The 26,868-nt window shown below is 34.7% G+C and overlaps 4 protein-coding genes and 1 long non-coding RNA gene across 12 annotated transcripts; 3 read left to right on the top strand and 2 right to left on the bottom strand.

The window, feature by feature from the left end:
* The first annotated feature begins 1,815 nt into the window (after positions 1 to 1,815).
* On the top strand, positions 1,816 to 17,720 carry LOC123718709 (proton-coupled amino acid transporter-like protein CG1139). 5 transcript variants are annotated; one of them, XM_045675438.1, is made up of 9 exons: positions 1,816 to 1,880; positions 9,270 to 9,331; positions 13,553 to 13,687; positions 13,925 to 14,075; positions 14,417 to 14,626; positions 14,725 to 14,997; positions 15,422 to 15,600; positions 15,905 to 16,074; positions 16,165 to 17,720. In XM_045675438.1, the coding sequence occupies exons 2-9, from the start codon at positions 9,270 to 9,272 to the stop codon at positions 16,410 to 16,412; spliced, it is 1,428 nt and encodes a 475-aa protein (XP_045531394.1). In that variant the 5' UTR covers positions 1,816 to 1,880; the 3' UTR covers positions 16,413 to 17,720. The 5 variants fall into 5 exon arrangements, with proteins under 5 accessions (XP_045531394.1, XP_045531399.1, XP_045531397.1 ...); XM_045675441.1 differs by lacking the exons at positions 1,816 to 1,880; positions 9,270 to 9,331 and adding exons at positions 12,798 to 12,881; positions 13,348 to 13,472; XM_045675443.1 differs by lacking the exons at positions 1,816 to 1,880; positions 9,270 to 9,331 and adding an exon at positions 12,793 to 12,881.
* LOC123718711 lies at positions 8,765 to 12,673 on the bottom strand. Of its 2 annotated transcripts, XR_006755057.1 has the most exons (3): positions 12,549 to 12,673; positions 11,534 to 11,680; positions 8,765 to 8,999 (listed from the first exon to the last, which is right to left on the bottom strand). It is a non-coding gene; the product is annotated as an uncharacterized LOC123718711 (long non-coding RNA). The 2 variants fall into 2 exon arrangements; XR_006755056.1 differs by lacking the exon at positions 8,765 to 8,999 and having other exon boundaries at positions 9,322 to 11,680.
* Positions 10,715 to 12,349, top strand: LOC123718710 (heterogeneous nuclear ribonucleoprotein A2 homolog 1-like). The gene is made up of 2 exons (XM_045675444.1): positions 10,715 to 10,885; positions 11,113 to 12,349. The coding sequence occupies exons 1-2, from the start codon at positions 10,883 to 10,885 to the stop codon at positions 11,728 to 11,730; spliced, it is 621 nt and encodes a 206-aa protein (XP_045531400.1). The 5' UTR covers positions 10,715 to 10,882; the 3' UTR covers positions 11,731 to 12,349.
* Positions 17,721 to 20,063: 2,343 nt separating the features above from the next.
* On the top strand, positions 20,064 to 24,684 carry LOC123718555. 3 transcript variants are annotated; one of them, XM_045675170.1, is made up of 8 exons: positions 20,064 to 20,198; positions 20,443 to 20,555; positions 21,725 to 21,779; positions 22,302 to 22,478; positions 23,387 to 23,620; positions 23,993 to 24,085; positions 24,191 to 24,237; positions 24,393 to 24,684. In XM_045675170.1, the coding sequence occupies exons 1-8, from the start codon at positions 20,167 to 20,169 to the stop codon at positions 24,524 to 24,526; spliced, it is 885 nt and encodes a 294-aa protein (XP_045531126.1). In that variant the 5' UTR covers positions 20,064 to 20,166; the 3' UTR covers positions 24,527 to 24,684. The 3 variants fall into 3 exon arrangements, 2 of the variants coding, with proteins under 2 accessions (XP_045531126.1, XP_045531127.1); XR_006755033.1 differs by having other exon boundaries at positions 20,080 to 20,198; positions 22,302 to 22,488; XM_045675171.1 differs by having other exon boundaries at positions 20,080 to 20,198; positions 20,443 to 20,489.
* LOC123718554 (proton-coupled amino acid transporter-like protein CG1139) lies at positions 24,603 to 26,791 on the bottom strand. The gene is made up of 7 exons (XM_045675169.1): positions 26,624 to 26,791; positions 26,504 to 26,564; positions 26,070 to 26,427; positions 25,691 to 25,966; positions 25,446 to 25,624; positions 25,203 to 25,378; positions 24,603 to 25,042 (listed from the first exon to the last, which is right to left on the bottom strand). The coding sequence occupies exons 1-7, from the start codon at positions 26,670 to 26,672 to the stop codon at positions 24,801 to 24,803; spliced, it is 1,341 nt and encodes a 446-aa protein (XP_045531125.1). The 5' UTR covers positions 26,673 to 26,791; the 3' UTR covers positions 24,603 to 24,800.
* Between the last annotated feature and the right edge of the window lie 77 nt (positions 26,792 to 26,868).

The following is a 26,868-nucleotide window of genomic DNA, read 5'->3' as shown; positions in this document are numbered from 1 at the left end:
AATAACCACTCTCGGCTTGATAAGCGATCGGAATTGCTGGCAGTGCCTCGCGTGCGCGTACGAACTTACTTAGAGAAGCACCTTTTACGCGTGTCTTGCGCACCCTAAATATTATTGCTTGTGAGACAGATGTTTTTATTTGCACACTGGCTGAATTTACAAGAATTGCATTATTTATAATTAGTTATAAAATGTTTTAGATTTTACGGTTTTACTTGATATGTTTTTAGTTTAGTTTTCTATTGTATTAGTATTAAGTTACTGTAATAAATAATAATAGATGTATCGGTTTACATATATTATGTGGTACCCATTATTTAGGACAGGATTTTTAAGTGGTCCATTTTATTTCATGTCTATTAGAACTGAGTCTGAGAATAAAACGACGTTATCATATCATAATCTTAAGTTGTTTTAGAATTTACAATATTTATACCTTTGTGTGTCCAATTAAGTTCCAATTATTCCTTGAAGTACTGTTATAAACGCGGTAGGAGAAAGTGGGTCACCTTGTATAACCCCTCTTTCAATTGCTATTATGCTCCCGGTTTTTGGAGTTCGGCTTACGCTTTTAGACTAGTGTTATCTATCTTTAACAACGTTCAATTATCACTGATTATACCCTACCTAAGTGGAGGCATTTCACTTAATTTATTTATTTACAGCCAATACATGGCCAAATTTGAACAAAACATATCATATAACTAAGGCACCTTTTCAAAATCCACAGATAACCTATTGATATCCATTAATCCTCTTTAATCACACCCTACACCCTTAAATCATAGTATAATACCTCAATATGCTTCACAAATAGTTCACTCGCCGGCGAAGACTCGAGAAAACTATTAAGCTGCAAGAGTAACCGAGGAAAGGGAGCTTGTTGACGCTGGACACTGCGACACTGCGATTATTGTCCGGAACATACAGTCTTATTATCTCTCCCAGCAATTAAGAGCTTACCGGCTCGTTGTTATTTATGCCTAAACCAAATTTGATCAATCCCTACGAAGTTCTAGTGAATAAAACACTCAACGCTCATCAAGATCTGAGTATGGTAGCGGTAAGGATAGGTAGGAGGTTAGGTAAGTTTATATAAATTTCTTTAGCACCCTTTTAATCATTACCCTTTTATACCTTCATAACATATAACACAGCCAGTTTCAAGAATTGACCTTAATAATGACGATTATAGTATAGGTGTCCGAGAGACTAGCTGAATTCCGCAGCTTGAAAATTATTGGCATTGCGCATTGACCATGGAGAGTGTTCAGAGGTGTTGTTGTGTTTGTTGTTGTTGTGCAGCTGCAGGTTTAATTATCAGACGTCAAGGCAGAATACAAAATACCATCCGTATCCCCTCGACCTCCGCGGACTTTCCACAACCGAGCATTTCTTAAGTTTTTGCCGTGCGCCACCACTATGTGGAACCAGCTGCCTAAAATATTTCCGAACCAATTCGACTTCGGGTCCTTCAAGAAAAGAGCGTACCAATTCTTAAAAGGCCGCCGAGCCATCTGTCAATGTGAGGGTTCATGGGCGGTGTATAATATCAAGTTTGCTTACAGACCGTTTTCCACCGATTACATTTAAAAAATATGATGAATTAAAGAAAAATGATATTTTATATTGTTAAAATCCCAGTATTAATAGAACAATGAGTTGTTACGTTCGTCCGCGGAATTGAACTACACCATGTATAGATCATTATCAAGGACACAAGTATACCGGAGACTGAGCCTGGTGTTTCGTGTTCAGCGCGGAATATATCAGCTGCTTATTGGTATTGTAACAAGTTAGTTCAGTATCAATCGGTCTACGGCAAACGTTGCGCTCGTTAACTCTGTTGTATTGTCAGTCTCTCTCGCTCGAAGTACAACGTAAGTATTAGTTTTGTTTCATTAGCTATGCGATTTATTTCTTTACTTTAGAATTTTTGTTTGTTTGAATTTTTTTTCAAAACTAATGTTTTTTATTGTTTTTAAATTATATATATTACATACCACTTCAAATAATTAAATTTTAAAAACTGTTTAATTTTCCTCGCACCGAATCAATTTTTAAAACAAAACCATATTTTTTCTCGCTCCAGCAATATTACAGCTGTAGCTAATGATTTTATTATTTTATTACTCCGTAACTAAATATCAATATCGAAACTGTATTTTATACATCACATTATGAGTTATATCATTTCCATCAGCGCTATCTAAACGTTTTGGAAGAATACCTATTTCTGAGTGAGCCGACTTTTTGTCTTGACATCTCTTGTATGGTAAATATCATATATGATGGCAAATATTTACATTAGACTGAGAGTTTTGTTAATACCTAAGTGCAAACAATGTTCAAATATATCTTTTTAATCTTGTCGTTAGTAATATAAACACAATCAAAACTGCCAAATAAAAAAGAAGAATAAAAATGTCATTCCAAAAATTTTGTATTAGTCATTCTATTGAGATCTATTTAAAGTACATATCGGTTCAATTAGTAATTCTGTCAGTTTATATAACAATGATTAAATTATGTTATTTTTTGTCGACAAAACGTCTGAAAGAAAAAACCAATCCTATCCGTATTAACAACGTTCAGCTAATAAATGTATCATTATTAATGTCCGCATATGCAGTTAGTTACTAAAGTGCTAGACATGAAAATAATTTCATTTCGGTATAGAAATACACTTTTAATTTGTGAGTTATTTTACTAACACATAATATTTATAAGCTGTCGAGTTAGTACCGAATAAGCTACCAAGTTCAAACGGCATGACTTGAGATCACTTTATTACTGAAACCTCGAAATGGGCTAATCATTAATACAAAAGGAATGTACGTCTTAAAAATATTTATAAAGATAAACGAAAAATACTAAGTGTCGAACACTTGTTCTCGTCAATTTCGTATGTTACACGTGTAATTATTACTCACCGTCCTATTTGGCCCTAACTATAGTAAAACTTGTCAAAGTTATTGGAATAATATAAAATTTTCCACGCAAGCTGGTTCTAGTAATTGCTGGAAAAATAATCTTAATGTATCTCTCCAAACATTGTCGTGTGGGTGTACACAACATACGATTGTATTATTATTTCATAACGACCTTCTGTGTCTTATTTTTCTTCATACAGGTTTGAATGTTTCATTAAAAAATATCTAAATACGCACACTATTTTTATATATGTATATGTCAAAGTTGTAAATATAAATATGTACCTCCTAAATAAGCAATAGACCTCATTCTTCAATATATTTATTTTACGGTAAGTACGTGCAAAAATGATTGTTATCTTAAATATGAAAACTGTTCATGTTGGTGTTTGAGGTGATCAACCTATACGCCGTATACAATTTTATTGGGTTGATTTCCTCGATTATGTTTTCCTTTATCTCATGAGCGAGTGTTAATTTGAGCCTATGAACTCTGAAATGAGAGGTAACAGCCAAAAACTCTTTTGTATGTACGATTGAGACATTGGAGCATTAAGAAGCGATATCTGTACACGTTTCATACGTTAATACCATTTATCAGTATAAATACTGCACTAAATTTCTTGAGTATTTTTAAAGTTTAACAATGTAGTATTTTAATTACTTTAACTTTTACAATGCGACTGCGGATTACATTTATTATGTAAGAAAACCTGTAAGCAATCATTTTTTTTTATTTAATTCAAAATCAAAAGTTAGTTATTGTTTAGTCTATTTTTGTATGAAATTTGTGAAAAAAGAGTCAATATTATATTAATTTTATAAAAAGACACCACGATGCAAAGTTCCACTAATGCCAGCCATATACCACCATAACCATACCTATGACTTTTGTCTCATCCACTCCTTATTTTAGAAGAGTGTATAGATTCGATAAGGGTACGATTTTCTTAATAGTTTTTTATTAAGCCTCGCCACAAACCAATAAAAGCAATGTACAAGAATAAGAATATATATTTTTCATGAAGGATTTTATGAACAAACTAATATTAATACTTGACATTTTTCCAATTGCACAAGGCTCGTGTTTTATAGTTTGGCCATACCAAGTTAGTTTCCGGTTTGGACAATTTGTACTTAAACGTTGCGATTCTAATCGGAAACAAGGAACAGGAAGGAAGGACAGGAAAATGTTAGGAATATATGAAGAGTTTAATTACCTTACTGTTTTATATATTAATTCATTTAACAGCCTTCCTTTATATACAATAGGTTATATACCTTTGTATTTAATAACTTTTTGTTTATCGTAAAGACAAAAAAACCTAGACTATAGGAAATTTCTACGTATCTCTGGGCCCCTAGATATACTCAGACCCTTCATCCTCATCGCGTCTTATTGCGCTCTTTGCCTTTCGCCAGAGTTGTTAGGTTCGGCACATTTCGGTTTTACTTTCCTTTTCGTACGTGCCTGCTTGGACTTATTATGGAACTCTTCGCATAGACTATCCAGTTCCACTTTGTCACTTGACTCGGAGTTTTGTCTGCCTGAGATGAGTTTAGCTAAGACTTGGAGTCGATACGTTTATGTATCACACCCACATAGCAGCGCTTATCTGTGCATAGATTGAAGAGTATAAGCATTGCTAATTTAAGATAAAATTCTCAGTACAACAAGGAAGCGTGATTGAATTAATTAATACATTCACGCCTTTTTACTGAAGTAAGAGGTAGTTCTTCACTTGCCATCCTTACAAAACCCTCTCGTTTTAGTCCCTATTATGGCATTCACTATGCCTGCTCATCGGTTATGAATACTATGAGCGATGCCCTCTCTATTTCGTCCTAGAATTTTGTACACGTTCGTATGACAAGGCCCAACCGAACCAATATCTTCATCAATCACATATCGGCTTGATATAATAATATATTTTAAATAATAATTGACAAATTACTTTTCTAAAATTATTATTATATTACATAAAAAATTTATTACTATCCGATTTTTGAAAGGCAAACAGGCTGGAGCCTCAAATGATGTTAAGTGATTCCGCCGCGCAGAGACACTCTCAAATCCAGAGGGCTAGTGCGGTGCCGGCCTTTTACCGGACTGTATATATAAAGATATAAAAGTAAACGATTGTTACTTGACTGCGTTAAATTACAGGCATGTTGTTTGAAGGCAATCTTCTATTATAGGTATTATATTATATAGGTATTAGGTATTCAACCTATGCGATACATAAGGAATACCATAAAACCTGTTGTTTTATATTGAAAGATTTCTATTTTACGATTTATTTATAATAATAGCTATCAAATTTGCTTGCGTGTGTATTTTTTTTAACAATTTGTATTAAATATTATATATAGGTATATTAATAACTGCCTGGTAATAATGGTAACCTACCGATTGTCCTAGCTCAATCTCTCCTTAGAGCAGGGTTGGCCTAGTGATTCTCATCCCTGAGGTCGTAGATTCGATCCCCGGCTGTATCACTGCAATTTCTTTTTATGTGCATTCATATTCGAACGGAAAACATCGTAAGGAAACCGACACGTTTTAGCCACAGGAGGCTAATCACCTACTTGCCTATTAGAAATTATCATGAAAAAGCTTCAGATATCTGACCAGACCTAAATAATAATAAACCTGTTCTGTATAACAGGTATATATATGAAGTAAATAGCAAAATAACACTATAAAATTTCCATTCATTTGATTAACTGAACTTTGAAGTATATTTAAGTTTAAATAAAAATTTATTAAATTACAAAACTAGACAAATTAGTGAGCAACTGAACATACAATGATTATATATATATTGGATCTATACCTGTCTTTTTACCTTTGTTTAAAACGTACACAACGAAAGTCGTAAGTCTTCATAGGTATTTGAAGAATGATATATCCTACTTCTTAACATTATTTACAAAATTCATTATTAAAGTGGAAGTTATTTATCTATAATTAATAGAATGTAACGAGTTTCCAAAGGACTGTTTGAAAAATGTAATGTCTATGTAATAATTGCATTGTTAGCATTATCTACATAGAATTTTTATTCGTAAAATATATGAGCGTACCAATTCTTAAAAGGCTGACAACGCACTCGCGAGCCCTCTGGCATTGGGAGTGTCCATGGGCAGCGGTATCACTGAACATCAGGGGAGCCTCCTGCCTGTTCTATAAAAAACTATTTTGATAGCCATTCAAGAAACGATTAAACTTCTAACGCAGCCATTGTCTTTTCTTAAAGGATACAATAGCAGTTATTATCATTAGGATATATTATATTAGTAGGATATACGCCGATACAAGCCTATCGCCGACTCAGTGTATCTAGATATCTCTAACGTTGACAACACACGAGGCCTCAATCGTGTGAAGAGTCTAGATATCTTTGATGTCGAGGACTTTTTCCTTATAATTTTCTTACCCTCTTCCTGTAGTATATTCATTGACGACAGGTAGTTCATATTTTGTATCATTGACCGTGCTGTCAGAATCTCAATTAAGGATTTACCTGTACATTATAACTACTGAGTGACACGAGCGTCAAGGTCAGAGCGCGGTAGTCACGTCTGTGCTGGTAACGCTGTATTTAACATTTTAGGTATATTAAGATGAATTTCCTCTATTTATTACTGGCTTCTTCAATCTTTTTTCTCAAGGATGTACCACACCAAGGAAAAAAAATTTGTGTTAAATCGTTACCGTGTAAAATGTGCCTTGGATCTGATCATTAAAACCGTGTTTGTCTTCAATTAGAGAAACTTGTTACGTATTTCATGTTACCAAGACATTGGTTATAAATTGTAAAAAGTAGGTTAAATTGATAAATATCTCAAGATGTGTATTTCAAAGTAGAATTCCACAATCCACTTCAGACCGATAAAATAAAACTCGTAATTGACAGAAAATATATTTTGTTACTAATAAATATACAATGCTATATTTCAATCCAATCATTATAAAAAAACTGTAGCATGAACTTATTTTCTTGTCGTCATTTTTTTTCTAGTTTTGATATGTCTATTTCTCCTTTCCCATAATATTAAAATGAATAAACAATCTTTTTAGATGTGGTTAAGACGATAAACGTGACCAATATAACAGCCAGTGCATGTTTCATACTACTTCAAGAGCTAGACGCTAAATTTTTTAAAGAGTATACCAACGAAGGTCATGCTTTATCTTGTAAATAGCTTAAATGACAAAAAACGGAAATTCGATGCTCTTCTGCCAAGATATGACTCGTGAAAGTCGTGCCGCCGCCGAAGTTCGCAAATTACTGATCTAGATAAAACAATTTCTGAGATTTGCGATTATGCATATCACATTATCGTACACAATTGACAAAATTATTTATCTTATCCATATTCCAATCTCTAGACAATTTTCTTTTTACTTATCTTGTATATCAAATACACGAGAACAAATATTATACGTCAATTTAATAAGCGATAAGTAATTTATAAACATATTATTAATAATTTTTTCCTACCAACTTGAAAACATACTTCTAACTTTATTTTTTTTTCCCACTGAGTTATAATTATTCCATCAAACCAGTCAAAGCACGAAATTTAATTTTATTTGATTAATACATTGTGTATTAATCAAATAAAATTAAATTTGAAACCAATTAATACAAACACTTGCATTGAGAGACGCACCAAATAATGGAATAAAATATTGCATTTTTTGAATTAGGTTCAAAATATAATTACTTTCATGTACCAACTGTACACTAAAACGTTAATAGGCGTATCAGAGCAGCATAAAGCCCTGGTTTATTTTACACGTCTGTATGTTCCTTGTTGGATGTGTTATTATAATTGCTTATCAAAAATCAAGTATCGGATCTTCCTAAAATTCTTTACAAAGCAATTTGAAGTTATTGTTTTAACAGATATAGACAGTACAGCATCATACCTAACAATAGATCATAAATATCATACAAGATCACTAACGGCATTACTGTAGGATGATACTTTACTTTGAATAATAATGATTTTGTGTAAAACATCTGTCCTGATAATGGTATTTCCATAGAGATTACAATTATCTGTAAAGTACTCATAGATTATAGCGTTTTATAATAAAAAAATGCAAGGTATTGATAGAATCGCAATTCGAATATACTGTATTAAATGGGTCATGTCGAAAAATATCGAGCAAGTGTTACACAATAATAATGTCTACGTAGTCAATTTGAAAAATGTGATAAACAAAGTAGATATGTATTTAATTTGTTTATGCAAATTCCTTCAAAGGTATTTGACTAGAATAGTTGCCGAAGCTATTATAGCCTACACGGATAAAATTGATTAATCTGCGAACGTACGCACTGAATCGTAAAACAGTTTTTCTGATTTCTTAGGAATTTTTAAATGAGATTTATATTTTGTTTGGTAAAATGTTTATATTTATGTACTTGTTTAGCATGTCATCTAAGCCAAGTTATTTCATCCAGTTTAATATTGTAATAAATATAAATAAAATAATATTATATAATGAATAAAGTACCATTTTCTACCGGTATCTCGGTGCATATTATATTTTTCACCCGATAGATTTCTAACGAAACAATATAAACACGTAATGTTACCCCACGTGTATATTCGCGTGTAAACGAGAGTCGCCCCCTATCCGAGTTACGTCGAGTACGCAATAATTCGCTTAAATAAAGGAAATGTCCACTCAACATTGCCATACACCCGAGAAGATTCGCTTAAGTTAATGTATTCCATTTTGCGTCTACGAACACGTACATCACCTCACCAAGCTTCGAATTAAATCGTTATCTTCAATTAAAAAAAAAACATTTAAAAAATTCTGCTCTTTGAAAGGTCACAGATATACATAAGTCCTATATTTATAAACAAACCGGTTATAAATTCTGTTCTGAAAATTTATTTAGAAATAATAGTGTACTGAATAACTACGATGTTTGTAATCCATCAAGCTCTTGATAATCTGTAGTTTGTATTAATATTTATGTAATATTCTTAGTCCAATCTGTTGGTCAACAGTGAGTTGAAGACATTCTCTGATTGAAACTAATAAATAAAAAACCTTTGTTTAGTAGTTTTTTTAGGTTATCAGTAGTTTCTATTGGGGAGTTATTTTTATTTCAAAGCTATGGTCGCTTATTCATACTTGTCTGTATTTATGTACTTAATGAAAAAATACTTTAATTAATAGTTGTCATGTAGATATTCATGTTTGAAACACTGATTAAGGGTCATGCAGACATAATAAACACACTACACTTGAACCTGACAGGTGACGCAGAAATGAAAAGCTAATTTTTGAACTTTCGTTAACAGATGAAAAAGGAGCAAGTGGAGGTAAGCCACATCACTGGCAGTAAAACATCGCTCAGCGAATGGTATGTATTGTATGCTTATTTTACAGGCATTATTATTTGAAATCTTTGAAAGGCGCAGCCTAAATCAGAGATATAATTTCGTACGTAAAACCGAAATATTTAATATAATTTTTTTTATGTTGACATGCAGAAAAGTTGGTGGTTTGATCTTTGTGAAGGCATTTCAGAGAGTATCCTGAAAACTATCCTAGTAACGAATCACTGACATTGGGCATATGTTCATACCAATATTTGTCACGATAGGGCTGCTGGTCTTCATTTTTTTTTATATAACAATGACACAGCACTGCAGAAGAAGAAATATAATCGTCGATTTCTAAAAACATAAAAATAAGTCAAATCCCAAATGTATCACTTAAACATACATAAATTATGAAGCACGAAAATTACACATTTAAATGAGACGTACAAATAGGCGGGCAGGACGCTCATTTGATGTTAAGTGATTACGCTGCCCTACGACACTCTCCATCCCAGAGGGTTTGCGAGTGCGTTGCTCGCTTTTTATTAGTACGTTCATTTTTCGAAGGACCCTAAGTCGAATTGGTTCGGAAATACCTTGGGTAGCTGGTTCCACAATCTTAGCTAACTAAAACATTTTGTGGAAACAGACCCAACATTGGAAAAGTTCATTGACACACACAGACACGCTATTAGTACGGGTTAGACTGATATACTCCTATCGGCGCAACGGCTTTATTTACAAATGTATTATGCAAATATCCGTTTTACGACACGTGAAATTGGGTGATTTCCTGCAAGACGAATAAATTGAATTGCTGGAAACATATTTATTTAATTACATTCGACGCTAAGGTTCAATAGATTAGATATTGATTTTTTAATTAATTCATGAAGAATTTACAAGCTAACAAATGATAATGTTCAATAATATTAAGTCCGTTTAAATTTGACAACTGTTAAATGTTCAGAATAATACAACAACTACGGATTAAACTGATCATTAAGAAAGCACAAGAAGAATATAAATTGCTAAAATATAAGTCTTTCCTTCAACTTCGATATTGTTGTATCGCAATACAGCGAGAAAATGCTACTATAATTACTTTGTAGTTTAAGATGATTGCAAAAACAAAATTATACGTAAATACTTAATTGAATTAATTGCTATAGATATATCGTACTCACACAGTAAGTACAATAGATCAACATCTGATTCAAGCAGCTGTTATCAGCAGTTGTACATATAAAAAATGTATAAATCATTTAATGAAATACACATTAAAGTTATATGCAACTTATTGAAAGAAGTTTCTATCGATATTTATTTACGCTTCGATATACAAAGCGGCAATATTGTGTACTTTCGAGTAAATAGAATCAGAGTTTAAGCCTTAAATAATACGTAAGTTTATTATTTCAACGAAGCTATGTCTCGGCCTTGAGGTTACGTTGCTTAATAAAATTCCCCATATTGTAATATTATGTTGCGTTACTTCTGCGTAGGATCAACGCTTTCACTTTCGGTTGAGAACCCCCCAATATGATACACTAGTGTCTTTGTGACCACATCCAGCGGTAGCCGGCAAAATGGTGAGTGTCTCTTTTTACGTTTCATTACGACGTAATAAATTTATAAATATGACAACTGTTCGTCAACAGTTAATCCTTGAAACGACTATTGTCCTATTGGACACGTCTTTTCGGCGGAATTCACACAGATATTTGTACGTCTCATTTAAATGTGTAATTTTCGTGCTTCATAATTTATGTATGTTTAAGTGATACATTTGGGATTTGACTTATTTTTATGTTTTTAGAAATCGACGATTATATTTCTTCTTCTGCAGTGCTGTGTCATTGTTTTCTCGGATGACAGTCCGGCTTCTAAAGATATAGGCCTGGATGACTATGACGATATTGGAAGAAAACACAGAAAGAAAAAAAAGCATCAGAGCAACCCATGTTTCGGACGAACTTTGGGTGAAAAGTTTGGCTCCCAAGATTACACTAGCACGTATATATCTGCTCCGGTCACGAATTATTTCTTTGGTTGCGGAGGATTTCCCGCACCTGTTGCGCCTGTGTATCCCCAGTATGGAAACCAAGGGCACGGAGGCCATGGTCACGGAGGTCATGGCCACGGTAGTCATGGTCACGGAGGTCAAAGTCATGGGGGTCATGGCCATGGTAGTCATGGCCAGGTTGGTCAAGGTGGAAACTTTCAAGGGGGATACGCACCAGGATTCATTCCCCAGAATTATGGCAATCAGCAGCAATATCAGCAGTACAATCCAGGCTTTCAAGTTCAAAATAGACCGTTTCAAAATGTAGTCTCATCAGCTGCTGCTGGACTCGGAAACGTTGTCTCCAGCTACTTTTCGAGACCTAGGAAGACATACAAACAAATTAATAGATTCATTAACCATTTGTTTTAGTGCAACAAGACTTATAAATTTATGTAAAGTGCTAATTGTATAAACAGAACTTATTTTATTTATATTTATGTTAAGTGTTAAAGCATTTTACTATTTGTGGTAATAACATGTAAATTTCTAATGATAAAGAATCGTGCCTTTTTAACCTTATAAAGAAGATTGAAGCGCATAATGAGGCGAATTTTCTACGGATTTTTTTGTAGTAGTAGTTGAATATTAATTAGTAGATATTAATTGACAGTCTTTTGTCTTTGGTTAATGTTACATTTTGAAGGGAAATATAATGTTACAATTATCGCTCGGCATTGTTTTATACACGTGTCCAGCTAAGCTTAATTTGCGAAGTAATTGTTGACATGGGTTGCTTTGGTTTATGAAAAGTTTTATAAAAAACCATGTCGATCGCTGGTCATCTCGTTAAATTTTTCGTTATTTACATTGCATTTTTAGTATTGTAAGGTGTAAAAGTATAAGTCTTAATTATGATAGTTTTAATTACAACTTTGTAAATGAAATTTTAAGAACATTCTGTATAATTGTCGACGCCGTCTTCTTGTATTAAATCTCGTTGAGTGTTTTTTGATAGAATAAGTTAGATATAAAACCGTGCTTTCTCCGTCAAAATCTATCTGTTTTTGAATTGAATTAAAATTATGTTACAATATAATCCCCATTCATTTTATTTACGAGTATATTGAAATACTTTCCGCGATATTATATCAAAACTGAGCCCTCTGAGCTCATTAAAACGACAAGTCGACTATTACAACATTCTATATTTTAAATGTTACGTAATAATTACTGCAATAGTCACTGACCTTAATGGATTACAGTTACTCACGAACCTTATCAAATATTTTTGTGAGAACAATACTTCTTTGAAAAAGAGGAAATTATATTGAATTTTTATAGTCGTTTTTAATCAGATTTCATGGCCTTTCAATTTTTTCCAACGATTCTTGTTGTTCAATAACATTAACAAAATGCAATATAAAATCGCTTTCAATGTATGGATTAGTGCGAGCATTTCACGCATTACAATTAAATCTTATTTTTTAAGAGGTGAAGTTTGAAAGAAAGAATGAACGTTCAAAAACGTTTCCTAAGATAGCTTTGCAATCGTATAAATCGTTGCGTGGTCTATTGCAAACGTACGGCTTGTTTGGGCTATTTTGACTTTATTGCTCTAGTTTATTTGTTTCAAATATTTATCTTTAGTACTCATACTATCGTTCTTGCAAAATTCTCCTTTCTTTGTAATCTTAGAGTTACTGGAACTAAAAGTCTTCTATACGTACTTACGGCTCGCTTATCTGCTGCTTTTAATGATCCAGTGAATTGGCCATCTCGCTCTTACAACTCGTTTGATGAAAATATTGACATATTTTAAAACGTACGGTAACTTTGTTAATTGCTTTAAACTTTTATTTAGTTTTTATTGTTTTCTTTTGTGATTTCTTGTTAATTTTTTTCCTTGATAGCTTGCTTATCTTCTAATATCATTAATGTGTATGTGTGTAAAATTTGTGATGTCATATTTTCTTATGAAATTTTATGCATACACGATGCTTAAAAAAAGCGATTTTGTTATCATTACAATAATCCTGAGTGATACAGCAAATTGTAACATATTTGGTTTTCCCGTTTCTATGCGACGCTGGGAACGAATACTGTCAATATTTTTGGAAATCGTCATTAATGTTCAAAAAACTAAATTATTTGTCTTTGTTTCAATTCTTAAGGTAAAATACTTTGCAGAGTATTATAGTGGATAAGTTTAGGTAGTGTGAAAGGTTACATAATCCTGTTTGTATTGTTACAGTAATGTATCAGATGGTGTGGGAGCCTTCCGATCAAGAGAAGTTATTTATATGAAAGAACAAAGTCAGCTAGATTTCGAAAGTGGGAAGGATAAAGACGATAACGATGGCCACTACCAGGCATCGCATCCAACGTCGTAAGTCAATCAAGAATAAAACCCCTTGGGTATTAACAGTACATAAATAAATGGAATTTTTACAAAATTCTCATCAAATGTGCAAAACATTAATAGGTGTTGAATTCCCATATCCAATCTCTAAAAAGTATATCTTAAACTGTCGATTATTTATCAAAATTTACTTAATTTTCTAAACTTTTATTAACTATTATTTATTGTACCTACAGAAACGTAAGTGTAAATATATTATTTCAGTTATTTGGATACCATGCTTCATATTTTCCGCGGTAACATCGGATCTGGTCTGCTGGCTATGGGTGACGCCTTCAAGAACGGTGGCATCATCTTTTCACCTATCATGACAGCTATCATTGGAATTATTTGCGTACACGCACAGCATTTGCTGGTTGGTACTTTATGACTTCAACTCCTGATAAAACTAGTATCTCAACATATCTCAATGAGATCCTATATGTATTCGACCTTGTGCCAGTGCTGCTCTGTTTGACGATAACTCTTTTTTTCATTTCATGTTAGATAAAACTGCGTATTCTCATGCATAGTGGATAACCCTGTGCATATGGAAGTTAAAAATAGGCAACCAATTCTTAATAAAAGTATATATAAGATCTTGGTTGAACCGAAAACAAGTTATCGAATCTTAAAGATCAGGATTCCAAGTATAACAGACTGACAGAATTGGTTCGAACTAAGTCTTTGAATCTTAAGCTAATAAATGTATTTCAGTTGAATTGTTCAGAAGAAATGTATCGGGAAACAAAGCGACCAAAACCACCGGGTTTTGCTGATACAGTGTCCTTGGTATTTCAATATGGACCTGTCAGACTACGACCACTCGCATCTACAATGCGCATCATGGTCAACACATTCCTATGCATCACTCAACTCGGATTCTGCTGCATCTACATAGTTTTCATAGGGAATAATATTAAAATGGTAAGTAAACTATATTATCTTTGAATTGTGTTTGGAAGTTTCAAATGTAAGAGAAAAAATATTATTCTACTCCGTCTATATAGGTTTAACGTTTCCAGATTTGCGACCAGTACGGAGTTGAGATAAGCCTATCTGTTCATATGATAATAGTCATATTTCCTATACTCCTTGCGTGTATGGTGAGAAATCTCAAATATCTGACGCCATTCTCGACGATTGCAAATGTGTTGATGGCAGTGGGGGTGGGTGTGGTATTGTATGAAGCGGCACAGGACCTTCCATCTGTGGATTCCAGGACTTACCTGGCAGAGTGGCAACAATTACCCTTATATTTTGGTACTGCAATCTATGCCTTCGAGGGTATTGGCTTGGTAAGTCGCAATAGTTTATTTCTTAAGAGTGGCGGAGAGTTATTTTCCAGTTCTTCTCTTCCGTTCTACGCCCTTGATTTGAGAACTGGCAGTAAATGTAAAATTAGAAGCATTTAACATATTTTTTTTGACGTTACGTTACCTATATTAATTAATGATTTTTGACTTTTTTGACTCTAGTAACCGAACAGATCAGTGGGTAGATATAACATAAAAATTGTTTGATTGTTAAACGCGGTGACGGACGCGTATAGACTTATGCCATCTTGTATTGTAACAGTAGACATAACCAGGCACATTTTATCTCAAGAGCAAAGTTGTCGTTATATATAAATTGCTAAGTTTTTATTTGGTATTACAAATTGAGAAATCAGTCACAGCAGACTAATACTACTTGTGATATATAATTAATAATCAATTTCAGGTTTTACCCTTGAAAAATGAAATGAGAAAACCGGAACAGTTCCAGAAGCCCTTAGGTGTTCTTAACGTAGGTATGGCTGCTGTCGGATCCGTGTTCATCTCGATGGGATTCTTGGGATACTTAAAATGGGGAGATGATGTAGCCGGTAGTTTAACACTCAATCTACCACAGGGAAAAGTGTAAGTTGAATGATGACGCTTTTTCTTAAATTTATATTTGGTTTCCATCTTTCTGATATAATTTATTATCTTAGACCGGCCAAAAGGCTCCAGATGATACCGTTTAGAGATTGTTTAATGATATCAAAATTGTAATAAAATTTAATCGTTTTTCGTACAAAAACCCTTTCATAGTTTACTTGGAACCTCCCCTATTTTAGTCCATTTGGATCATTTCTGGGTTCAATCACGTACGAAGGAATGCCTATCGATACATTACTTCTCGAGACTACGAGTATATTTATATTTCTGTTTTATTTCACAGACTTAGTTCCGTGGTACAAGGATTAATAGCGCTGGTGATGCTCCTCACTTACCCTCTTCAATTCTATGTACCGATTTGTATCAGCTGGCCAGGCCTGCGCAAACGCTTGAGTCCAAACGGTCTAGTTGCCAAGGAACTGGCCTACAGAGCAGTGATAGTCATGCTCACTTGTGAGTATTGTGTTTTTGTACCAACTTGAGCTGTACTATATTGAAATCTTCGTCATAGAACTATGTTGATTAAAAAAACTCTTTTTTCAGTTATCGTCGCTGAATCGATACCAGAGTTGGGTCTTTTCATTTCTCTGGTCGGAGCGATCAGCAGCACAGCATTAGCGTTGATGTTTCCACCTCTCATTCAACTCGTCCACGAGGCACACAGGAACCGGCTCTCCGCTTTCCTCATCACCAAAAACTGTATCATCATCCTCTTGGGCGTCTTCATCTTCACTACGGGCACATACGAGAGTATGACGGCGATAGTCAGCTTCTTTAGAAAAGGATCATAATTAATATATCAAAAGATAATTTTCTGTGGAATATAGTCATATAATATAGTTGCATTTTTATAATAAGATTAATACGAATCATGGTACATAAGACACTAAAGTCGACGCATTATGAACATTATGCTTCGGGTCATGAATCATATTTATCAGCCTGTCTCGCTCGCACTTACAGGTCTTATGGAGAGGTGTAGTGATGTGCGTAAGAATTGTATATGCATATCGATAACGGTATAAGGACGATCGATATGCTAAATTATGTAAAGTATTGATAGTAATAATTTGTCGCCATCTGAAAATAAAAGTTTTTAACCTGTAAGATAAAATGTTTGTTTCGATGTAATCATAGAGAAACAGCATATACTGTTCGTATTGCGTAACGAAACGTAAGTAATTCAATGAGTGTCATAACAAAATTCTTATGTTTATAGAAAAACAACAATCCTTACTCGTAACGACCAATCAGCAGTCAGAGTGCTAATGAAGGTCACGATGACGCATCGACCCCTCGTGCGCAGCTAAGTATCGTAGCTATACATTGCGTGCACATTTTTCTGTCAGTGCATCAGTAACAAAGACAGAGGTGTCATTGTGCACAGACTCCAGACCACTACCACGTCGCTTTCGGAAATGGGGCTTCCAAATAAATCCTGAGAAAAGCGTAGCAGTTCTCTTTGCCAGGGGAAACTCGGGTGCGTGGGCCACTTCTCGGGAAAAATTCACCTCAATAAAGAGGTAACCCTAAAATTGTAAACACGGGCAAACGATCCCTTAGCAAAAGTCCGTTACGTATCTAGGAGTCACGCTCGATAGCGGCATGTCTTTCCGTAAGCATATAGTCGTCGTTTGCAAGAAGGCCTCTTTTGTCCTCTCTCGCATCATTCCTCCTAAATAAAAGAAGACACATGTCCCTTAGACACAAAGTGACATTGAACAAGGCCTGCATCCGACTGTGCATGACATACGCTAGCGTAGTCTTTGCGCACTGTGCCACCTCCCATATACACCGGCTACAGGTGCTTCAGTCGCGATTCATGAGAACGGCGACCGGTGCGCCCTTCTACGCACGAAACGTCGATCTCTACCACGACCTGGAGCTCCCTACCAATGGATGAAGTTGGTGTCCACACGCCACTTCGACAAGGCTAAACACCATCCCAACCCATCGGTGCATAAAAGCATCAACTACTACCCTTTCCCGACAAAAAAGGCTCGTAGGAGGCCCCGACACATACTAACGGATCCGGATGATCCAATTACCGTAGCTAACAACAAATTAAAAGCCACCCGCGCGGCCTAATAAAAGTAATAATAGCCAAAATCAGATTAGGGTAAAAATCCGCCTTCACCGGGGAAAGCGAGGACCTTTGGTGCGTACTTCGCTCACTCCAGTGAGTTTCCGTCCTGCCCTTCAGGCGACTGACCACCCCGCGACGGCCCAAGCCGAGGTCCGAGTCTCACGGGAGACGCCCTTGCGCTAGCCGCGGGATAAACACCAATTCAGGCCGAGCTACGCTCGCCAAAACAGCCCGAGCTGAGCTGTAAAGGCCCTTAAGGCCAACAGCGAGTGACATTTATTACCCGACGTCTCAGTTTAACATGCGTCGACTATAGGCTGTATAGGTGTTTAAGAAGAGTACAGTGGCAGTAATATGTTAATTAATAATTTATTAGTATAATTAAAGTATTTTGTAGTAAATGAGTAATTACTTTATTTTAATTTAAAGGTTAATAAGGTGCTAAAAGTTAAATTTAGCAGTTAGCTGTATTATTAATAAGTAGGATGGCCTTGCGATTTTATAAACGATTTTAAATCGTTAAGTAATATAATTGTATAATATTTATGGCTTAACGTAATGTGGTCTGAATTTGTTCTTGTTGGTCCATAAGACATAATTTGGTATGTTTTGTTTGTTTGTTTCATCATTGTATGTACTGTATTACTACGAATGCATTTTGAACAATGGCCATAGTAATAATCTTTTATTTGCCAAGATAGTGGTACAGTGGTTAAATCGTCACAGTGTCTTATTAAGAATATAAAATAATGTCAAACTTAAATTATTTACAATCGGTGTCAAATCTATGGTCCAAATACTTGCCTACGCTATAAAGGCACTTTACCTTTAAAACATTATCTATTTCGATACCAAAGCTTTTATACTTTGTAAAGCAGGACCTTCACAATTTTATTATTCCCATTTCAAGTATATATATATGAAATGCCGGCTACCAACAATTCATAAAATTATTTGTTAAGAGTTAGTCAATATATCAGTACTAAATGCAAGTGTACAATGTACATAAGACCTTTGTCGATAATACTCGATTAGTATTTTGTGATTTTATTTAAATCAAGGAAGGAAGGGTAGCAATAAAGTTTAGTTTTAAATAAAATTATTGCATACATTTTGTAATTTAATTTATCCCATTTTATTTTACTACATGATATTAGTGGTCAGCCTTTGTAAATCTGTTGATACAGTCATTTGTATATTATTTTTCAATAACTTACTGAAACTGTCAGTGACGTGATTCTTTTGTTTATGACGTGCTGCAGTTAAATAAATGTGTGCGTGGATTAGTGTACACACGTAAGAAGTGAAATTTCTTTACGACCTTATTTTTCAAAACATGATCTACTATATACAACTTTTCAGAATTTGGTAAAATCAAATAAAATTAGATAAAGTTTAACAAAAGGCTTTTACTATCATAGGCATGAATACAAATAAAACAATTATTTCATTTTACCTTATTACTACTAATTAACTAATTTCATTAATTGTAATAGACTTCTTACTATCATTGTTCAGTTGCACTGAAGTTTGAGTACGCCCCGGCTGCTTCTTAGAGATCTTTGATGCTTCGGTGAACGCTTGAGAGCGACAGCTAGAACGACCGCGCGCGGTGTCGAATCTAGACCCCGGATATCTTCTTTATAACGATCGTAGTAGCCCCGAAACTATCGACTACCGACTGCGCCGTTATCGATGCTAGATACGAATATAGTTTTTGTAACCTAATTATAAGTTAATTAATAAAGTAGTTATATAATTATTGGTTTTTTTTTGGTAGTCCGGGCTGTCGAATTCGTAATTCACATGAAGAAAACACTTTAAACGGATTGAACGTATAACGTAACACGCTGGAAAATGGAAAATTTAAAATTATGTAAATAATTATAAGTTTTTAATAATAATACATAGCTTCAATCCGTTTATAAAGTGTTTTTTTACTGTCATTATATAACAAAAATATATAGTAAAAAATCAACCGTGGTAGGGACAAGAAAAAGATGGCACGTAACGGAAAAATATGACGCTTAACCCAAAAATGTGACGGTAATTTTTTTTCCAACGCCGATAAATAAGTGTCACTTAAAAACCAGTACCTTAAGGAGACGTCGATTGGGAGCAAATTACTCTTCTCTCTCTAGTTTATCCAGAACACCATCACGAGAAGCATCACATTTTATTGATTCGTTTCTTTTAGACGAGGTATAAAAACAACAATTTGTGGTAAAGTTAAAACTATTGTATGGCAATAGTTTTAACTTTACGTCAGCACAAACTTTTAAAACCTTTTTACCATCGAGAAATTTTCCAGCCAGTAGGTATCTATTGTAACTCTAACAGGTATGTCAAAGCGACACAACTATTTCTTGAAATTTGGATCCTACTATATTTTTGAGTTCACTTTCTAATAAAATTATTATCGTGGAATAAATGTATCCCATTTCATTGCCGTAGGTTAAATGGTTAATGTGATGATATATCCAGTACCAAGGTTTTTAAGAAGTGAAATGTTTTTATTTATTGATGCAAATCTTTTTTTGTTTTTATAGTTATGAGTTACTCGTTGTGCTCTGTGACTAGCCTTCCTCGATAAATTTTCTGTATGAACTCATGCTAGCTTTTCAGTTTTATGATATTATTTAAATACATACTATCTTTATAGGCTAAGCCAAATTAATAATATATTTATATATTTCAATAATATTATGTACATTATCATTGGCTGTATTTTGTAGCCATGGTTCGGAATTGGGTGGAGGAGTACGAGGTGGAGATGGGGAAGGTAAAGTTCATTATGGACGAAAACTGAAGGCGGCTCATACCTTAGAATCGCCAAAACGATACCATCGTAAGTTGCCTATGCATGTGTGGACTCAGTTTCCGCACTTAAACGCTCAGTACGTCCATTGTGCGTAACGTAAGTTCACTAATAAGATAAATAAATACAGGAAGACACTTCAAATAGTAATGCGCATAATTATCTTTTAGGTCTGGACCTCAGATTTCTGTGTGTTTCATAATAATTTGTTAATCTAGTAGTTGATTAGCCTTCTGTGCCTGACGCACGCCTTCTACTTTTTGGATCTAAGGCAAGCCGGTTTCCTCACAATGTTTTCCTTCACCGTTCGAGTGAATATTAAATGCGCACATAGAAAGTCCATTGGTGCAAAGCCGGCGATGGAACCTACGATCTCAGGGATGAGGCTTGCACGGTGTAGCCACTGCTCTTTTATATTTATATGATATATAAATTAATAACGATTTGATAGCTGTAGTAATGGTGTGGCTGCCATTGCTTCAACATAATAATAAAGTCTAGGTAATTACTACAGACTATATGATAAGTCTATAAGTATATAATAATTACTTTATAGATATATTTGTAGATCTGCTGCTATTTATATTGCCAATTAAAATAAATCATATAACGCTTTTGAACATTAAAAAAAATTTAATAACATTAATGTCAAATTAGTAATTTACCAAAAAAATAAATAAATAATAGTAAGTTCGCGTAATGTAAATCTTGTTAAATATATACGTGAGAAGTTTCTAAGCTTTTTAATTAGATAAAAATGTAATTTTTAGTATAGATTTTATGATAATCGTGATATGAAAATATATATTTATTATCTTATGTCCTATTGAGTTTACACTCATAATACTAACATTAAATTTATGCTATTGGCGTCCCTATGCCTCTGGAATACGTGTAAATAACACATATTATATTAATATGTCAGAGCAATGGCAGCTGATCTATTGCTCCGACATATCTATTTGTACTGGTAATCTTTGTACAGAGTCATGTCAAATTTTCTAAGGGAAATATCTAATCAAGGCCAATTCCTATCTTAATTCTAGAAAACACGGAGGCTTATCCCCTCAATAAGTTATTTTAGATTAGGTTTTATGTTTTGAGTTGAATTAAACTTACTTTTTACTACGGATAAAAGAAGAAAACTTGGTTACAATGGATTTAGTCACAATAGCTGATATTTTTAATTTGCACCACAGATGAGTCCGTTCGGCGCTCGCGTCCACGATCTCGTTCATCTCCCGTGCGTCTACGGTGAGTATAGACATTATATCTTAAAGGATTAAATAAAATATATTTGAAGGACGCACAACGAAACCACTACTAGTAATCCAGCTCAAACTCAAATTTATAGCTTGCATTGTAAAATGTCCATTTAAATTTATATGTGGTGTGTCCGTTGACGTTTAGTAAATTTATTATGTGTATTAAGCTTCACTAAATTATTAAATATATGAGAGGATCCAGCCAATAATCTAAAATCATTAAGCTCTAAAGGAAGACAGAAGATGTGATTAAATAAATAATTACGCGACTTTGTCAAAGGTAAATAAGGGCTCGAAGGAGTCTTCGTCAGTTTGAGAAGGCGAGAAAACAGTAATATTGAAATATAATTTGTTGCGTATTTAAAAACATCTTACCAGTTTTCACACATATACAGCCTTTCCCTTATCATATTCAGATTCAGCTATAAAAAACTAGGACCATCAGGGCAAATGTTGGTCAATGTTCAAATGAAATCTGAACAACTGATAATATCCCTTTGAATTTATGCAGATGCGAAACACACAAGGACGCAGAAAAAATTGGCGACCAAAGCCCGTTACGTAGGCGCAGTCCCTCAGACTCACCTTCGACTCGCCAGGGTAGGCGAGCTACGCGGCAAGACTTTTGGAGTCCATTATCACCCCCACCACCACTTGTAATGCCACCACCCGCCAGTCTTGCATTCACGTAAGTCAAGGTTTCTGCTAAAATATTTCATTAAAATTTACTGTGTAAACTTACTGTAGCTGTTTATTCTCGAGAACATATTGATTTTTTTATAGTTTTTAGTCTTTGTCGTAAAGTTGTTAAAATATATTAAAGTTAATTTTGAAATAACTGGCATAAATAATTATACTAATTGGAATAGATTATATTTAAATAGGTTGCTATTTTCAGGTCTTCTTCTAAGTTCTTCTTCTGATACAAGCGTGTTACAAACGATTCTTCTGTTTATCTTAACGTAAAGATCCTAAACCTTAATTTTTGTTTATAGTAATATGTGTGAGTGTGGAGAAGATCTTGGTGACCACGACCATATTTTCTTTTCTTGTTCCCAATATGACCGCACCTTCTTTCTGTATTCCTTACAATTACTACATGTTCCATTTTCGCCTAAAATAATAATATTAAGATGTAATATGTTTATGTAAATATTTTGTTCTTAGCAAGCTTATACTTTGATTGTATTGTCTTTTGTCAAAATAGCTTTTACACATTAAGAAAAACACTTTTTGAACTTATTATAACCATATTATGAAAAAAAAAAACACTTTTTGAAGTCACTTTTGGTACGTTATAGAAAAATTATGAGGGTACACTTTTGGAATGCGCGCGCACATCGTCACAGAAAACCGACACCCTGAAGTTAGCTATAGTCAACATTTTAGTTTTTTTGAAGTTATACCTCTTTTGGCACGTTAGGGAACTATTATGAGAGAAATTTTTATCTATTTTTAGTGTAGTTTTTTCTACAAACGAAATTATTATAAGGCGAAAGATAAAAATTTTGAAAAGATTTAAGTCTTGTTACCCCAAAGACAAACTGCTTGTACACACACGTTTTTTTTTCTCTTGAGCCGACTCTTACTTTACAGCACCACGCTGTCCTATTTCTCGTCCGCCCCGCCGATTCAGCCCGTGTCGCTGGTTGCATTACCACCACTTACCATCACTCGCCAAGATGCCTGCCGCTCGCGCTCTAGGGAACCGTCTGCCCGCCCAACGAAAAAACGCTCGCACTCAGCTCGTCGTGCAGCTAGATACGTGCTGCGAAAGTTGATGAAATCACTAGAATTCCATTCACCGCACGTCTCCGTGTCGCATGTCAAGTAACGAAATAAATTTTTACAGTGTCTCACTTTTAATTTGCGCAGTGACTTACTTCCTTATCGGGGATGTTTATGGGTAGTAACTCAACCTAAAAGGGTGGAGCCGTTCACCACACCCACCCAGAATATAATAATATAGCAATATCTAATATATTTATATAATTAGAGCAAAGCAAAAGGTTATATTAAAAGCTCTTGTGAAATGGTCCATGGTCGACGGTCACCACTTTACTGTAAGTTAAGTACGACTTACGTTTGTCAAACGATAACGAATCAGATTGAGGTCATGTCCTAAGTGACCAGCTCGTTTGTCTCATTAAAATGGAAAAAAAATCTTAAGGTATAATTAATGTTATTTATTTAATGATTCAGACTTAATGACGACGTCCTGAATGCTGAAGTTGGTGAAGAAAGCACTAAAGGCCAAAACTATGAAGTGAGCCAGAAAGTAGAAGATGAAGCATTGTTAGTTATTGATTACCAAAACCCTTCTATATAAAATATTGTCATTGAAAGTTTTTAATAAATTGAATCGTTAGTTTCTTTACATAAACTGTATTGTGGTTTCAGGTCTGATGTAGATAATTGTAAAAAACAGTCGTCAGATAAAGAAGAAAGTGAGTTTTTACATTTTTAAACATTTGTATTACTAAAAAAAATTGTATTATCTATAAATCAAGGGACAAAGGAGTGAAGTTTACACAGATTTACTAACAGCACACCAGTAGTTAGCATTATAATTAAGTAATTAACAGATAATTTGTAATAACAGAGCACGTCTGCGCGCGATGCAGCAGGTGTGCAGGTGAGCTGAATGCCACACAATTGCGGCTGTTGCTTCGGCATCTTCGCCAGCTCGCTCATATCGACCGGCTACATAGGGCTCTACGTCGGGCAGCACGATGAACGTATCATGCCGCTTCACTGTAGTTGTCGTCAAGGATCTTAAGCGTTGCGTAATACCGCTTGTCAATATTTATTAAGCCAAGTCAGCGCTCAACATCTTTGACGATAAATATCAGGTTCTATAAAAACTATATTATTAAAATTATACGTCTTTTAAAATATAATGTGATTTTATTTTGCTTCAAATCTCTTAAACAAAATATAAAGAAAATAAGAGTAACAGCTAATTGCACAATTTAATGGTTATATAGGCTTCAAGAAAGATATGATGAGGTCAGTGCTTGTCATCAAAGATCTCCAGTACACTGGTGTAGCAACCTGAGACAAGACAAGCAGTGCCAAATAAAATAATTAGTATGTCCCTTGCGAGTCGGAAGTGTGCCGGGCCATACGCGCTGGGATATCGCAGACAGGCGTCCAAGAGACCGGGGAATACCACCGCCAGTAGAGAAAGACAGAATGCACCAAACAGCGAAATGAACGGACCCAGTCGAGGCACAGCCACTGCAACGGCCCCTGATGAAATACCAGAAAAATTTACGGATAATAATGTATCGGCCGCTCAATCGCTTAAGCCGACAAAAAGTAAAATACATGTTACTGATTTTGAGGATAGAATTTGTTTTCACATTACTGCGTATAACATTTTCAAATATTTACATTTTAGTATACTTACATGGTACAAGTACTAAGATCAATCGCAATGTGTAATCCAAGACAAATGTACTCTTTGGCGATGTCGCCACTTTCTTTTTGATCTTCCGCCACAGAATGGAGTAAGCAACAAAATTTTGCAGAGGAAAGGACAAGAATATTGCCAATGCGAACGTTAATTTCGCCGCCTGCGCCTTTCTGCAATGTATGTATAAGTCAAGATAGTATTACTATCGTAATGTCTAAACAAAAAGAGTAATCTCACTTCTCTTCCTGAGGCAGGTTGAGAGTAATGGACGGCTGGATATCATCTCCATATTTAAGGTAACCAAACACTCCCATCGTGAGATATAACGTAATGATTATTATCATGCCAATGTTAAACAATCCACATAGTCCCACAAACCGTTGTGGTTCCTCCATGTTATACTCCAATGCTAGAACCTGCCATTAATAATTGTTATCTTACGATTTTTTATCTAAAACATTTCAACAATCAAATTCACTTACCACTCCGACGGCTTCTAATGCAAACAAAGCAGTTCCTATGAATACAGGGATATCTAAAAGAGTTTTTAATCGAAGTTTATCATCATCTAACTCCACGTCATCTTCGATAAGGTAAAAGAAGACCAAAATAAAGCCGAGCATTGTTACAACGTTGGAAACTGTAGACAGCGGAGTCATCAGCTTGAGATCCTTTATTAATCCTAATAGTGTAAGCGGAATCAGGAGTACGCAAAGGTGTGCTCGTAACGATATTTCAGCACCGTAGAAGTCAAATACCTGCAAAATTGAACATGTTGAAAGGTCAAGGAATGTTGTTTATAAAATAATGTTTAATAATAATTAACTAATCCTACTAATGAGTGCAAAATTATAAGCACACCTGTTTAACATTCTCTGAGACGAAAACACAGTAAATGCAACAGATGCCGAGTTGCCATAGTACAAGCACGCCGTCAACGAAGTAGTACAAGGGTGATGCAGCCCAGCGAAGCAGCGGTGGACCGTCCTGTACGGCTAAAAACATGCAGCGCGGATACGCCACATAGCCACGACGAGCGCGTTTACATATCTTATACTGGGCACCAATCAGCAGATGCATACAATAAGCCGCAAAGGTGCCAATCAGTGTGAGACAAAGAATGCTTCCAGGTACACCCATACGCGCCACGGCACTAGGCATACACAGCACACCAGCTCCTATGCTACCCTTTAGTAGATGTATCATAGTGTCCGCATACCTGCATATATAACAAAGACTGTTAAATTCGAGTCTATACTCTCTTACAACGTAATGAGTACTATAGCATTACTCACGATGTTGGTTTTTCCACTTTCCGGTGCTTGTGCGGGTCGTAGGTTTCTTCATCTTCCTCAGCTAAAAACGCGCAAATATTAGAGCCATTCATGATATCAGAAGTTATTTGGCTTACTCACCTCCCGTGATTGTGTCCACTATACCAGCCATAAATTCGTACACGAACATTTTGAGGGCCTTTTTTCACGCTCTGAAACAATAAACGACTATTGTTTGATCATCATAACATTTATTTGATAGTATCAAATCCCAACACATAAGCGATGAGAAATCGTTAAATAATGCATTCTGATATGACAGGATCCAATACGCCTATCTCTGAGCTCCTGTCATAGTTTTGACACAATAACTTCTTTGCATAATT

The sequence above is a fragment of the Pieris brassicae genome, chromosome Z (genome assembly GCF_905147105.1).
Source record: "Pieris brassicae chromosome Z, ilPieBrab1.1, whole genome shotgun sequence".
Lineage (NCBI taxonomy): Eukaryota > Metazoa > Arthropoda > Insecta > Lepidoptera > Pieridae > Pieris > Pieris brassicae.
Note: the sequence above shows the minus strand (reverse complement) of the source record. Positions and strands in the feature narration are given on the sequence as shown.